Source organism: Centroberyx gerrardi, chromosome 19 (genome assembly GCF_048128805.1).
Source record: "Centroberyx gerrardi isolate f3 chromosome 19, fCenGer3.hap1.cur.20231027, whole genome shotgun sequence".
NCBI lineage: Eukaryota > Metazoa > Chordata > Actinopteri > Beryciformes > Berycidae > Centroberyx > Centroberyx gerrardi.
Window position 1 is genome coordinate 16,726,166 of NC_136015.1, and position 15,088 is coordinate 16,741,253.

Sequence of the window (15,088 nt, forward strand, 5' to 3'; positions counted from 1 at the left end):
GCAGTTGTTGGCTTTCTTGGTTTACACCATGATCAGGTATGTAAAATGTGAAGGTAGCCACTCTATAAATAATAAAAACATAATAAAAAGATAATTAAAAGGACAATTGTATGTGTGACTTTCCAATATTCTTCCCAGCAGGGAACAAACATAACTGATAAAAACACAAAACAAGAGTCATTTTTTTAATACTCTTCCAATGTGTAATAATACAACAAGGATATCATATATACAACAGCAGAAATCTAAACCTAATTTAAGGTTCATAGAACTTTATTGACAACTTCAGACAAGGCAGACACGGGAAGGCAAAATCTCATGATGAGGTGATGAACAGCACATTATTGTTTTAAATAACAATTTGTGAATGAGAGGAAAATGGGGGTAAGGGCGTAGGAGGCAAAAGAATAAGGCCAAGGAGCCGAAGGAACCATTTAAGCCCTGGCCTGTTTCTGCTGCTGGAACTCAGCAATTCGGCCTTCCATCACAGGCCTGAAGTGCCGGATCAATCCCTGAAAAGACAATGCAGAGAAAAACAGGTTATCCAACTGCAGAAGGCTTACTATAAATTCTATAAATTAAATCACAAGAACAGTTAATATTACCCAAACAGGTTCACTCACAGGTGAAATGATAAAGTGTAAGATAACAGGAAAATATGACTGAGCAAAGTTAAATCTGTTTGCACGTCTACTTAACATGCAAATCAGTATAGAAGAGACTGGTTTGGCTCTGGCTTTACTGTGCTACAATTATAATCAGACAAGATATAATAAACATATATCTTTCTTTCTTTTTAGTGTCAATTTACTAGACAAATTACTGTTTTCATTTCTGTCTTGCTTTCGCTTGTATTTTGACTGAATATTTTACTATTGCTTGTAATTGTTTTAATCCAGTTATTTTATGTGAAGCACTTTGAATTCAGGTTGAATTCTATGTATGAATGGTGCTCTAAAAATAAAGTTATATGGCATGTGGGACAAAAGACTTCTTGAATACTTTCTTTGTGGTTGTGGGCATATAGTGCCTCCCAGAGGTCAGCTTATCAAATTAATTAAAAAGAGGATATGAACAATCACTCTAAATTTGCTGAGCTTTTAGCCTGATCTGAAATAAATATCTCAGACAGTTGTTTCTGTGGTTTTACAATAATTTTACTGTCCATATTCAAATCTTTCTATGACCCTTTTAGTATCCACGGGCATTATGACTGTGCATGTGTTTACCTGCACTGGCCAAGCAGCACCGTCGCCCAGAGCGCAGATAGTGTGTCCCTCAATCTGCTTACTGATCTCCCAGATCATGTCGATCTCCGCTGTCCGTGCATCACCACGCACGAAACGCCACATCATGTTGTTCATCCAGTCCACTCCTACAGAAACGGAAGAAGGGGAGAAACAAGGAATATGGAGGTTTGTTATGGTCTAATGTAATCTGAATTAGATGATAGATACCAAAAATGACCAAAATTTGCCAATAAACAACATCAAAGCCAAATGTATTCGGTATTCATTCAGCAGTGGTGGCCCAACATAGCAAGAACACCTATCAACACTGCCAGAAAATATATATATATATATATATATACGTTATACAAAGAGAATTGTTTAATTACCCTCAGTGGCATTTAGAATTAATATTTTTACTATTTACATAAACTAGAGCCATTTCTAGCACTGCAAACCATACTGCAACCATAACTGGGACCACAATGTACAGAATGTGTTATTAAAGCTAAAGATAGCACCACCGCTGCATAAAATTACCAAGGAAACAGTGAAGCAGTCCTTACCCTCTCTGCAGGGCGTGCACTGGCCGCAGCTCTCATGTTTGTAGAACTCAATCAGGCGGGCAATGGCTCTGATAATGTCGGTCTGCAATAACAATGTATCCATTCAATGTGTATCAGATGTTGTGTGTTTTCTTCAAAGGGTCGTTTCATGAGCGATTTCATACAGCTGATAAACTTACAGATTTGTCCATGACGATGAGAGCAGCTGTGCCCAGGCCAGTCTGAGCTTGGATGAGGCCGTCAAAGTCCATCAGCACCTCTTCACACACTTTCTTGGGAATGAGAGGCGTTGAGGAGCCACCGGGGATTACGGCCAGCAGGTTGTCCCAACCACCACGCACTCCACCTGAAAAACAGATGGTTATTTCAATCAATACAAAATAATCTGCAGCGCACCATTCACTTGGGCTGTGGCTGCGTGAAGCTGACTTTCTCTAACTTTTCAGTGTGTCCCCCCCAGTGCAGGAGCAAACTTGCAGAATGGTGAACTTTGACACCGAATGATGATTTTCACTTTCCCCTTTAAGGCTATTTCACTTGATCAATTATTAAGACCTAACAGCTCCATGAATTACGAAGAAAAAGGCATTTTCTTTCAAACACACGCTAATACATTTGCATATTAGAAATACATTTTGTCGCAGCAACCCCAAAATCATCTCACAAGTATAATTAATAACCAGATATGTTCTCACTGACTGATTTTAAAAGGGCCGCATGAGACTGACACTTGTGCAGTCAATGCTATGATTTAAGTAATAACAACATTACACATATTTTGCGACACATTTTTCATTGAGACCAGCGTTAGTTGCATTAGACCCAACACAGATTTCATTGCCTTGCGTACCTGCGTGCCTCTCGATGAGGTCTTTCAGGGGGATGGACATCTCCTCTTCCACTGTGCAGGGGGTGTTAACATGGCCGGAGATGTTGAAGAGCTTAGTGCCCGAGTTCCTCTCTCTGCCAAAGCCCAGGAACCACGAGCCTCCACGACGACAGATGGTGGGTGCCACGGCTACGGTTTCCACGTTGGCAACAGTTGTTGGGCAACCAAAGACACCTTTAAGTAGAAATATCAGCATCAGAATTGCTTTTATTTGCCAAGTACAACAGGTGCACAAGGAATATGACCTGGCTAACTGGTGCCGACACGTAACAAGGCAGTTACACAATACAGAATTGACAGACTAGGGCCATGACAAAACTTACAGGACCCCATACAGTGTAGACAAGATTCTTAATGTAGTATCTAAGCTAGTAGCACTGCAACATTAGCTGACTATTATAATTCCATCTGATTATCGAGGCTAGGTTTCAAACTGTCTCTCCAGTTAGTTTGTGTCGGCACAGGCACACTGCGACTTGAAGGAGCACAGATGCACTGAGTCAAATGTGCAATGAATTATGGTCATTGTAGTCCAGTGTACTGGGGTCACAATCATCAGTAGGTTGAACAGAATATGACCAGTGTGAGAATGCAGTGAGCGATATGAGCACGACTACTAAGAAAGATGGCAGTGCAGCTTTTCAAGATAAAATGTTCTCCCATCTCTGTCTCATATTTTCAAATGTTTTATTGACATCTTCAAGTGACCACATACCATATATTTGTGACACCCCCCCACCCCACCCCGTTCTGTACACTGTAACTCACCCACATCAGCGGGAAATGGGGGCTTGAGGCGGGGCTTCCCCTGCTTGCCCTCCAAGGACTCAATAAGAGCAGTCTCCTCTCCACAGATGTAGGCTCCAGCTCCACGCATCACAAACACATCAAAGTCATAACCAGTCCCACAGGCATTCCTTCCAATGAGCCCAGCGGCATAGGCCTCATTGATTGCCACCTAAGAACAGAGGAAGCACAGCGGTTGAAAATATGACGCTGTAATAGCCTAATTTGTTGCTTTGAACAGTCATACCTTTAAATAGAACTGTACATAAATTTAATATCATATTCATAAGAGTACTGATTGACAGGAATACTTACTATATACTTACTATACAGCTTATCCTTCCAGCAACTCTCCCATACTTTCATTTACTTATTTTAGAGTAAATGATGCAAATACTGATGACATTTGTTTTTGTTTTTTAACTAATGTGCTATTTTTGGCTTCCTTGTTCTGTAATTGCAACATCCTTGTGAAATACGATCAAATGAAATGAAGTTTAAATCCTGGTTTTCATTCTGTCGATCTCACCTGCAGGTTGGATGACTCGTTGTAGAACTCTCCTCTGATGTAGATGTAGGCAGCACGGGCTCCCATGGCCCTCCCAGCCACCAGGCAGCCCTCTACCAGCTTGTGTGGGTCATTCCGCATGATCTCCCTGTCCTTACAGGTGCCGGGCTCTCCCTCATCAGCATTCACAACCAGATACTTAGGCCTGAGGAAAGAATGAGGAAAGGGTTAGATAGGGGAGGGAAAAATAAGTTTTATCTACAGCTGCCACAGTGGCAGGTGAATCCAAGCATTTCACCTTTTATTTGCCAAAATGTGTGTTTGACTACAACAGAGATTCAAACACACCTACCCAGTGGCTGGCTGGTGTTTTTACAAAATCAAAAATAGAGCAGCTTTAATTTCTCACACTGGATGAATGACATTAAGGCATCAAAGAAAATAAGAGGAAACGTGTGCGTCTGTGTGTCTCATCACTGACCTGCCATCACTGGGCTTGTTCATGAAGCTCCACTTCATGCCGGTAGGGAACCCGGCTCCTCCTCTTCCACGCAGGCCGGAGACCTTGATCTCATTGAGGATCCAGTCGACTCCTTTCAGCAGGATCTCCTTTGTCTTGTACCAGTCTCCACGCTTCAATGCCCCCTTCAGCCTGAAACATAATGATGAGTAGGTGAGGGTTGTGTTGTGTTTAAAAATCAATTCCTCAATCACAACTAGTGTAAGTGGGTGCTTACTTAAACTTTCCATTTGAACTGAATGAAATGGATGCAGCCTTTACTCTTCCCTAGTTTGACATTTACAACCCAGCACCTCATCTCAAATTGTGTCAAAAGATCAGTCAAATCAATATGGATATTGTGCTTATATATTGCATGTGAAAATTGATCAGTGGTATTACTTCCAGTCATGACGGCCATAGAGGTTTGTGAAAATTCGGTCCTGGTCAGCCAGAGGTCCATATGTTGTTTTCTTAGGTGTGTCCTGCAAAGATGATGGAGAAACGTACAATCATAACTTAAACTGCTGTCATTCATATAGTGGTTTTAGGTAAAACTGAAGATAGGCTATATACCTGTGCTGTCGTGCTGTTGAATCGGGTGATGGCAGTCACTCCACCTTGACTGACTGCAGCTGGGACGCGCACCACCCCGCTCACTACCGCCCGAGACAGGGACAGCATCCTTACTGCATGGAAGAGAAAATGCCATAACAACTGTTGACAAAATATGGCTTCTTGGTGCAGGAGCCCAATTGTATTTCAAAGTCAGTTTTTTTTTTTTTACATAACAGCCTAATAGCCTCATTCACTTGATATTCCTCGTTACCCCATAAAGCATCAGCAAAACAAAGGGCAGTTAAATGAGTGCAGCCTAAGATATTCGCATTTTATTTTAACATAGATAGCCTACATGATACAGAAAAATAGTTGACAATTTTGTTGGAGGGTGTCAATGAATATTTCAATTAAATACGACTTGACACTGGATTAGGGTAGACATATGCCTTGTGTAAGTGCTTTGTGTGATGTTATGTATCAGCTGTTATGTCAGATCGTTAACGTTAGGTGAAGTGGGGCTACATAGTAACGTAGCTAATGCTGACAAACCTGTCAGTTCGACCTTTGATACTGTAAGTCAATACACTTTAAAGGAAATTAAATAACGAGCAAATCTGCACCTTTCACTGACAGTCTCCTGGCAACAGTTCACACTGTTCCCATTATATGACCTCCATGCTCACTTCAAGCTAACCTAGCTTAGTTAGCTAGCTAGCGGTTAACCTAAGGTGGCTGATAAAATACAAACAACGGCTTCAAACGTAGCATCCAAATTCCAAACTGACAACATCTGGATTAACTGGTTGATACTATTGCATGAAAACCACCAAATGCCGAGTAGTTTCATTTGCCAAATGTTGCCCCTTACCTTCTCTCCGTCCCAAGTTTACGAAACAGAACGGAAGTGAATGGCAGCCCGTCCCGGATGTAATCAACAAAAACACCGGAGTGCAGCGCTGTTTGAGCTTACGTATTTAAAAGTTTTGTTTGCACAAGATGCCACGAACCGCCGTCTTCTTGTCTTCATTTCATAAGAAGGTTCTGCCCTTACTATAGACCTGTGCGAGGAAAAAACGATTTATTTATTTATATAAACATAAGTAGGTGTGCGTTTAACATCATAAGCAGTTATTAATAACCATGTATCAATAACCTCTTGGAAATAAAGATGAAACCAGTTAAGCATAGACACATTTTTTTTTTTAATATTTCAATTCAAAAGGGTAGAAAGAATTATATTTACATTACATATTCTATACATTATCACTATGAGGAACATTACAAAAAGTGAAGTAGGTGAAAGTAATGAAACACAAGGATATGAGCATTTGATGTGTAGGCTATTTAGGTTAGAATTGAACATCCTTGACAAACTGATGTGATAATTGCATTATTGTGTTATTGCTGTTCATACAGATAAGCATTCAGGCTCTTCCAAGATGAATGTCATTTCATATAGGCTAGCATGATCAAGGGATTTCTTTGTCTGCATCAAATTTACCTGAAAAAAAATGTACACTCTTAACAATCTAAATGAAATCAAATACTCTACCAACTGTGGAAAGAGACTATAATAGTAACACACAAAAGTATAAGAAAAAGGTGACTAGAGATGTTCTGCTTGTTTTTCTGCTGATCAATATATTTGCTATTATTATGCAGGTGATTATCGACCTATGATAAGCCTATTCGGATAATCAAATCTTTTCTATGAAGCAGAAAATACTAGTGACCAAACACTGTGCTGTGGCCACCCATCTGCTACAAGCAAATAACCTCACATGCACCGCCATCTGTCAGTGCAGTCTTATTTAGCCAACAATCAATTCAAACTAATGCTGGATTTTTGCAGAAAAAATAACATATTCTACATTCTAACCCAGCAGCTGATCTGTATCTGCTAATTTACCTATTGAAGATTTCTTTTCAAAAATGAAATTTTAAAAAAGGTCAAACCTACTCTTATAAAAATGACTGACAGGACAAAATTAAAACAGATTAAGGTACTTTTTAAGGGATAGTGAATAATTTAAGTCAAAATGTGTGAAAAAAAAAAATCATACTTGATAACTTAATAATTGGTGATCTTTAACTATTAAACAAATCCAGATCGGAGCATCCCTAAATCTAAATGTGACCATTTAAATAGCGGTGTGGAACTGTGTAAAACCTGCCTTTGTTAGATTAACTTGGCTTTGGAGCCATTACATCACTGCAGCTTATCGTCTGTGAACACTGGTAGGCCTATTTGACCCTTCTCACCCTTGCAAACTAGAGACCTGAACTAGCATTTCAATCTGTGCTATACAACGCCTGTGTGATACATTGTGGTCCAGCTGGTGCTCTTGTGTCCCTCTACTGTCTTGTAAGAATTATGTGATGGATGATGATATTGCAGCCACAGAAAGCATATAGGCCACTGTAATAAGATCCTTAAAACTAGCAGCATTTGTATCTGGGCAACCTAGTGCTGCTGTTGGACAAAAAACATGTATCTCCAAAATGTAAGTTGTTAAAGAAAAAAGAAAACAATGCTTATTTCCTTATTGACGCTCATCTAGCTTTGAAATGATACAATGACTCTTTCACTGTTTTCATGAGCTAAAGGGTCATGAAACTTTCCAAACAAACAAAACAACCATACCAATTTTTAGTTTCAGGTAATAAAATGAAAAACAAAGCAGCTGAAGATACAAAGTTTTCAACCAAGTGCAGCAATAATGTATTGATAATTAATGTTGAGGGTCTTCACCAAGTCTCTGAACAATCAATTCAGCAGCAATCTGTGAAACTCCCATCGATGGCTTCTTTGTTATACAGTCAAGTTCAGTGAAAGTGTGACAAATGAGGCGTCCTCCACTGCTGTGGCGAGAGTTAAAATCAATAAATCAATTGATGTGGGCATCATAACTGGGTCTCCGTGAAATCCGGTCCAAGCGGTCCACAGCCACACTCTCGAAGGCCCTCCTCATCAGCGGATGCTCCTCCAGGACTTCATTGAAACTGTCCACACTTAGGGAGTAGAGACGACAGTATGTGTCGGCCCTGACTGTGGCTGTGCGTCGCCCTTGGGTCAGCAGGCAAATCTCTGAAGCACGGAGAGAGAGAGAGACAGTTTACTGAACAAGCTCTATGTGTGTGTGTTGACGGTGAGCTTTACAAATGTTTTGAATGCAAAACGAACAATAAGGAATGGTAACAACTGCAGTGAAGTGAAAAGGGGTACAATGGGGGCTTTAACGACAGTGGGCAGCATCAAAGGGAAAGCGAATCATAAGGCCTCATAAAAAAGTAGAGAGAAGAAATAGTTTACTTGTAGATTCAATGTTTGAAGGCTGACGTGTTAATGACTTACCGCCAAAATACGACCCATCGCTGAGTTTAACCTCTTTACCGCCACGCGGAACCACAGTGACACAGCCGTGTTGGATGAAGTACATTTTCCGACCCAGCGTTCCTTCCCGTATAATAAAATCCAAAGGTTGGAAGACTTCGAAATGCAGCTTGGTCAAGATCACTGTCACAAAATGAGGGTCAGTATTGGCGAACAGTGGCATGTTGGCCACTAGCCCACGGCAGTTAAAGCTGACGATCTCCTGGTGGTGAGAAAGACAAGAGATGAGTCATTTAGAGAGCAATATATCTGTATGTTTGCTTTTGCAATTTATCCAGTATATATGTGCACCATGCGATATGGACTGGCAAGGACTGGCAAGGAAGGTGTATGTGTCAGTGAAAGAGAAATGCAGAGAAAGCGAGACAGATGTAATGGTAGGTTTGAAGAAAAACACACCTCCTTGAGTGGATCACTGAGCTCTCCAAGGATGCTGTCCTCATCAAACATCTTGCCTTGGAAGCGCTGCTCATAATAATCATGAATCCTCTGCCTCATATCCGCCGGCAGTTTATGGAATGACATGTACTGCTCCACTTGCTTATACTGCAAAAACACATGGCAATTTGACCTTTTTGAGATCCCAATTTAAAATGACACCTATGAGTGATGTCAGATGTCAAATTCCATCACGTTTTGTCCCATGTGTCCGGTGAAATAATTATTCCTAAACACAGTAATTGCACATTCATTCTATTTGCTTCACAAGCATTTTTTCCCTTTAAGTGGATTACAGAATTCATTTGTAATGGGCATTAGCAAACAGTGATCCAAAACAAAGGTGCGGCCATTTGTCTATCCATCCTGCTTTATCTTGTGAAAATCCTCTGAAAAGGGTCAAAGGAAGGGCACAAAAATCCATTAGATAATACATATATTCTCTAGGTGTTTGCTCCGTTTTCTGTTTCTATGAAGTAGAAACAAGTAAGCAAGCCAATGATATAAAAACATGTCTATGACATAAAACTATAAAACCGGAATCACAATATTATCCACGTGAGACACCTGGGACATACTGTTCATAAAACAATAGCAACTGTAGGTTAGAATATTTTACTATGTAATCAAGTTAAAGCAGAAATGCTGACCTTTTCCTGATACTGGCGACGTGATGCATCCAACGACTGGACCAGGTTGGTTGCGTGACCCAGGAACATGGCGTAGCAGGTGGCTCCCACTATCATACTCACTATGGTGAGCCAAACGTCACTCATGCCTTGCGGAGGGTGGGCACCGTATCCTATACACAGCATGTGACTCATGGCCATGAACAGGGCATAGGAGTACTGTATGTGCCATGTGGCATTCTGAAAAACACAGTGTAAAGAGGAGGTGGGAGATGAGACAAGACACAGCAATCCTGTCATCTAAAAAAAAAAGAAAAGGTACAACATGACTGAGATGAAAAATGAAATTGACTTAAAAATGGCAAATGAATACAGCACCAGCGAGATGAAATTATGTTGATGTACAAGGGTATTACAGTGCAAACAGCAGGAGTGAGATTGAAGTCTTTTCACAACCTCTCATCCGCATTTTTGCAACAGCATGCAGGTTTCCTACCTCTTACTACACCTGAAAACAATGAAATAGAGAGAGAGAGTGTGTGAATATATGTTAATGAACTTGTACTCACCACCATGTTATTCTTGGCTACCCAGCAATCTGGGGGAAAGTCTTGCAGCATCGGCACCATGAAGCTCATGCAGCCGTCCCAGTGGCACAACAGCAGCATCATGCCAATCAAGTTGACAATGCGCACCACAGCGCTGGCCAGGTCATAGGTCATGTGGAAAATCTGACAGAGACATGGAGGGAGAAATACAACATGGCCCATGACTGAAATGAAGTGATGAATTATTTTGTCCGTTTGCATATTTACTAAATGAAGTGAAGCCTGCAAGTTAGTTCAGGCAGTCAACTTGAGTCTACATCAACATCTGGTGATGTGTTTCCTGCCCATGACAGCTCCTCCCTAATAGACCGGCTTATATATACTACTGAGCGTACCTGCTCATTCTGCTGTTGCTGCTTTCCTGCTGCTTTCACTGCTGCTTTTTTATGCATTTTTCTTTAAATATGCTTTACAAGGAGTCATAAGAAACAGAGCCTTGATGGCAAAAGTTAACTGCATTTATATTTATTCTCAGTACACTTTTTTTTTATATTTTAATATGTTGGTTGTCTGACTTATATAAAGCTCTGTCTGTCTCTCTTTCCTCTCTCTTTGTATTTCTGTCTCTGTGCCTGTGTGTGTGTATGTGTGTATATGTGCATGTATGCCCTCTTCACCCTCCTTCCTTTACCTCCTCCCACTGGTGGATGTAGCGGATGAGGCGAGAGAGTCGGAGCAGGCGCAGCAAACTGAGGATCTTAGTGAAGCGCACGATGCGGAGGGCGCGCGCCGTGCGGTACACGTCAGACGACGCCAAGATGGACTCCAGGTCGACGAAGAGAAAGATGTAGTCAACGGGGATGGAGGAGATGAAGTCCACCAGGAACCAGGTGCGCAGGTATTGCATGCGGATCTCCTTGGGGTCCAGGATGATGTGGCTGTCCTCTCCCGGGATGCCCGTGCGGAAGTTGAAGACCAGGTCCATCAGGAAGAGCGTGTCGGAAATGACGTTAAAGGTGATCCAGGGTACGGTGTTCTGGTCCTCGAAGAAGGTGATTCCCCACGGCAGGATCACCAGATTGCTCATCATCAAGAGGAGCATCACTATGTCCCAGTAAAACCTAGAGAGAACAGGGTTGGAGAGGTGCAGGGGGTTCAGGGTGGGGGTGGGGGGAGAGGTTGAGTAAGGCTGTGAATGTTTAAAGCTGCTTGCATTTAATTGCTTCCTTGCACAACTCGACTCCCTAAACCTTTTGCTTTAATGCTACACAGAGACATGACTGCATAGCTGGGCATCCAGTGTGCATAATCTTATCTTGGGTAGGACATGACACCAGCATTGCCAGGATTAGAGGTTTCATTCCTACAGGAAGCATGAAAGCCAATGGAAGCCCAGTGTAAATGGCCCGCCCATACATAAAAAATATTCACGCTTTTTGAATTGTAAGGGGCTTTGGATAAAAGTGACTACCAAATGGCATTTGTTTTGTTGTGTCTACTCCAATGTGTATATATTGTCTATATAATATTTAGATAGTGAAACACTGTCCACTCATATAACTCTAACAGTAAGCAGAGTAAATGGCACACCTCCACTGAACATTGCAGAATTTGAACCAGCTCCCAAAGTTCAAGTGAACCGATCCAATCAGGACAGTGTGCAGTCCAGGGAATGACCCATTTCGGAGTGACCCTTACTCTCATAACAAGCCCTGTCATAAGAGGAACCCCTCTCATTAAAAATGTATGGCTTTTGCCTCTTCAGGCCCAGTTTACTGTCAGGAAGAGACTGCAAAAAGGAACGCATCACTGTCACTGGAAATATCTGGCCTGCGATGCCCTGTCTGCTGCCTCAGACTTCAGAACATCGAGTCCCAGACTTCTGTACTGTACTGTACATAGCTGCAACAATCATTGTCCGCCCCATGTCATACAAGTCCCATTTTCCTATGGGTCTCCAGTGTCTGGGTGTACACCCTAACATGGTTAGGGTTTCCTTACACAGTCAGTCTTTCCAGTTAAGTGTCAATCACATAGGGTCTCTCTCTCTCTCTCCCTCTCTCTCTCTCATTCTCAGTCTGTCACAGGGACAGAATATGAACCAGCTTTTGTTTTAATTACCTCCACCATTCAGTGGCTGCAATTCGAGCCCTGTGAGAAAACGACCTTCTCCTTTAGCCAATCAGAGCACAGATGCAGGAAGCGATAGATAAGTTCCTCTTTCTCTTTCATGATTATCTGTTCCTCAGTCTCTTGCACCCCTGTCCTCTGTGTCTACATTCTGGTTTACATGGCTACTTATCATCTCCACTCTTGTTGCAACAGATTAGCGGTTCCTTGCTGCAAATAACTCTAGACTCTAGACTGCATTATCATTGTTACTATGAAGTGTGTGTGTGTGTGTGTGTGTGTGTGTGTGTGTGTGTATGTATGGGTATGTGTGTGTGAGAGAGAGAAAGATAAATTGTTGAGCTCTTTCAAAGCCATTCTTACAAGCCATTAACAACAGTTTTGGGTGTTCCATACCCAAAACTGTTGTTATACAGTAGTACCCCATTTAATGGCGAGCACCTAAAATGTGTTGTGTTCTCTCATCCATTTTAAAGGGAAGTTGGAACATAAGGTTTAAGGAAAGCAGGCCTTCAGTAATCCCCCCCTCAGCTGTCTCTGTATTATTGCATAATAGAGCAAGATTGGAATTATGGGGATTCTTATGGGCAATAATCCCTCTGCATGGATTTATCTCCTCTGTCTGGCATAGGCCTGATGTTTAAAAAATGTTTAAATTTGATGTCAGCTATTATTATAGACTGGGTCAACAGATTGCTTCGCATTACTGCGCAGATATCTTCCATAACAAGTTGCTCGGCCCAAAAGCTTAATTACCTGACAAATCCTCCAAAAGTGAAACAAACTAGAGCAAGAAATGATTGGATATTTTTAAAATTTAACACAATGGGTCCCTTGAATGATCAGGATCAAAGTATTCCTCCCTCCTTACAAGCAGGGTGAAAGACAGGCACCAAGGGTACTGTTAATCCAGATGATCTAGTCCTATATACTGTATCACTAATCAAATCCCTTCATCGCCTTATCATGTGCTAGGAACCATGGCACCAGCTGCCGTACTACAGTCTGTCCTTGGAAAAATCGGAGCTGGGTGGGGTCACTGGCTGTTTGACTGGGCTGAAAACTGCGTGCTTTCAAGGAAGGTTCATGAAAAAGCCTTAACTCAGTGGGGGAATCCGGGTTTGGCCCTGGCACCAGGACACTGACTAGTCTTTTTAATCCCCTCTGCATTTTTGACAGTCCTTATCCACCTTCCACTCCTCTGTGTTAAAATAATACTGCCAAAAAAAGTTAAACACTGAAATGAACAGGAAGCTGAGGATAGGAAATAATGAAGGTAATCCCTCCTCATGTTACCTGAAGTCGCTGTAGGGGTGGATGATCCACACTCCAAAGGATCTAACCCTAGCCTGCTCGGCAGCGACACCCTTATGACTGCCAAAGAGGCGTAAGGAGAACTTGTTGACCCCGGGCTGCAGCATGGAGCCAAAATGCCTCTGGAAGTAAGTGGAGTGGTCAATTTCTTGGCTCTCATCCACCGGGATGCTGTCTGGGTCCAGGAGGCCATCAGGGTCTGCTGTGTAGTCATCGTTGTGAGTCTGGACCAGGGAGAAGAGTGTGTTGCTCACGTCGGAGCCTCGCTCTGTCTTCGGGGAGGCGTGGGAAGCAGGGACGCCTGCCTTCGGGGAGCCAGTTCTCCATGCTGCGAAGCGGAGGCCACTCCAGTTGCGGTATCTGGCTGTGTCTGGTTTGGGAGCAGGACTCTCCCTGATGACTTTGTGGTCTTCTATACAACTAGGGGGACTGGTCATCTTTATACCTTGCACTTTAAACGGAGCAGAGCGATGGGGGCTCTAGTGTCCTTGTGATTTGGCTTGACTGGGCTTGCTTACTTACTAGGTTTACTTACTAATAAAGCTTACTTCACATGTCATCTTCCATTTGATACCTATTTCTAATGCTAACTTCCCTTATGGAAAAATAACTATGGGATTTTAGATTTTAGAAGGATACTTTACAAAAGCAGAGCAGAACTTTAAACTATCATGCAGCTGCTATACTAACACCATACAAGCTATAAAAAAAAAATACCACAAAGTACAATGATGTCACTATAAATTCACTACTGAGTACCACAGACACATTATAAGTCCCTATAACAATGTTATATAATAGGAATATTACAGTGGATTTTCATTCTTGTAAAGTTCGCACAGAGTAAATCCATTAAAAAGTTCCAGCGTCCATTAAAAAAAACAGCAACATATCCCTTCCAGCGATGAACATAGTCTATTCCCAGGGAAAAACAGAAAAATTGCGCGATGAACTGTGTCTCCCGCTGGATCATGTCACGAGGGAACGGAAATAAATTGACGGAGAGGGCTCAGTAGCCTGTAATAATAATCGGCTTGTTGGCATAACTGCGTCCACTCACCTCTCTCCTCTCCTCCTCCTCCTCCTCCTCCTCCATGAAGTGAGACGAGTCGCAGTGATGCGGCCAGGTCAAATTGCGCAGTCTACCTGGCCAAGAAGACCGGGATCCTCCGGGTCAGCCGAGTTGGACTAGTTACCCAAAAAACAATGAATTACTCATTACTCGGTAGGTGTACTCGTTTCAGAAGTAATGCCGTGGCGTATTCCTGCAGGGAGCAGTAACTCGTTACATTACTCGATGTTAATTTGACGTGACACCCATCAAATAGACGGCTGCATCCTCTCTTACGGGATGAAAAATTCAACTACCTGTGTTGTGAGTGATGCGGGAAACCAAGCAGCGCTGACGCACGATGTTCTTGTCAGCTTTTTGCTCGATAAAATCAAAGTAGTGAGAGTAAGCTTATACTTCCACCTAGAGAAAGTTAACTTTTCCGCCATTTCTCAACTAATCTAGCACAGGATGAGAAGAAGACAAGTAAATATGGTGAAAACTAATCGAGGGATGGGGGTGGGGTCTAATTTTTCTTATTTTTCT

At 42.1% G+C, this 15,088-nt stretch overlaps 2 protein-coding genes across 2 annotated transcripts; both read right to left on the bottom strand.

The window, feature by feature from the left end:
- Window positions 1–171: 171 nt before the first annotated feature.
- Window positions 172–5,969, bottom strand: ndufv1 (NADH:ubiquinone oxidoreductase core subunit V1). The gene is made up of 11 exons (XM_071903071.2): window positions 5,907–5,969; window positions 5,054–5,166; window positions 4,880–4,962; window positions 4,460–4,630; window positions 4,000–4,183; window positions 3,453–3,642; window positions 2,646–2,858; window positions 1,975–2,141; window positions 1,796–1,877; window positions 1,230–1,375; window positions 172–512 (listed from the first exon to the last, which is right to left on the bottom strand). Exons 2-11 carry the CDS (start codon window positions 5,159–5,161, stop codon window positions 435–437), a joined length of 1,422 nt encoding a protein of 473 aa, XP_071759172.1. The 5' UTR covers window positions 5,162–5,166; window positions 5,907–5,969; the 3' UTR covers window positions 172–434.
- A 617-nt stretch (window positions 5,970–6,586) lies between these two features.
- Window positions 6,587–13,928, bottom strand: hcn3 (hyperpolarization activated cyclic nucleotide-gated potassium channel 3). Its single transcript, XM_071903064.2, has 9 exons — window positions 13,474–13,928; window positions 10,739–11,168; window positions 10,069–10,230; window positions 9,521–9,739; window positions 8,832–8,978; window positions 8,394–8,634; window positions 7,954–8,126; window positions 7,683–7,765; window positions 6,587–6,593 (listed from the first exon to the last, which is right to left on the bottom strand). The coding sequence occupies exons 1-9, from the start codon at window positions 13,926–13,928 to the stop codon at window positions 6,587–6,589; spliced, it is 1,917 nt and encodes a 638-aa protein (XP_071759165.1).
- Window positions 13,929–15,088: the final 1,160 nt, after the last annotated feature.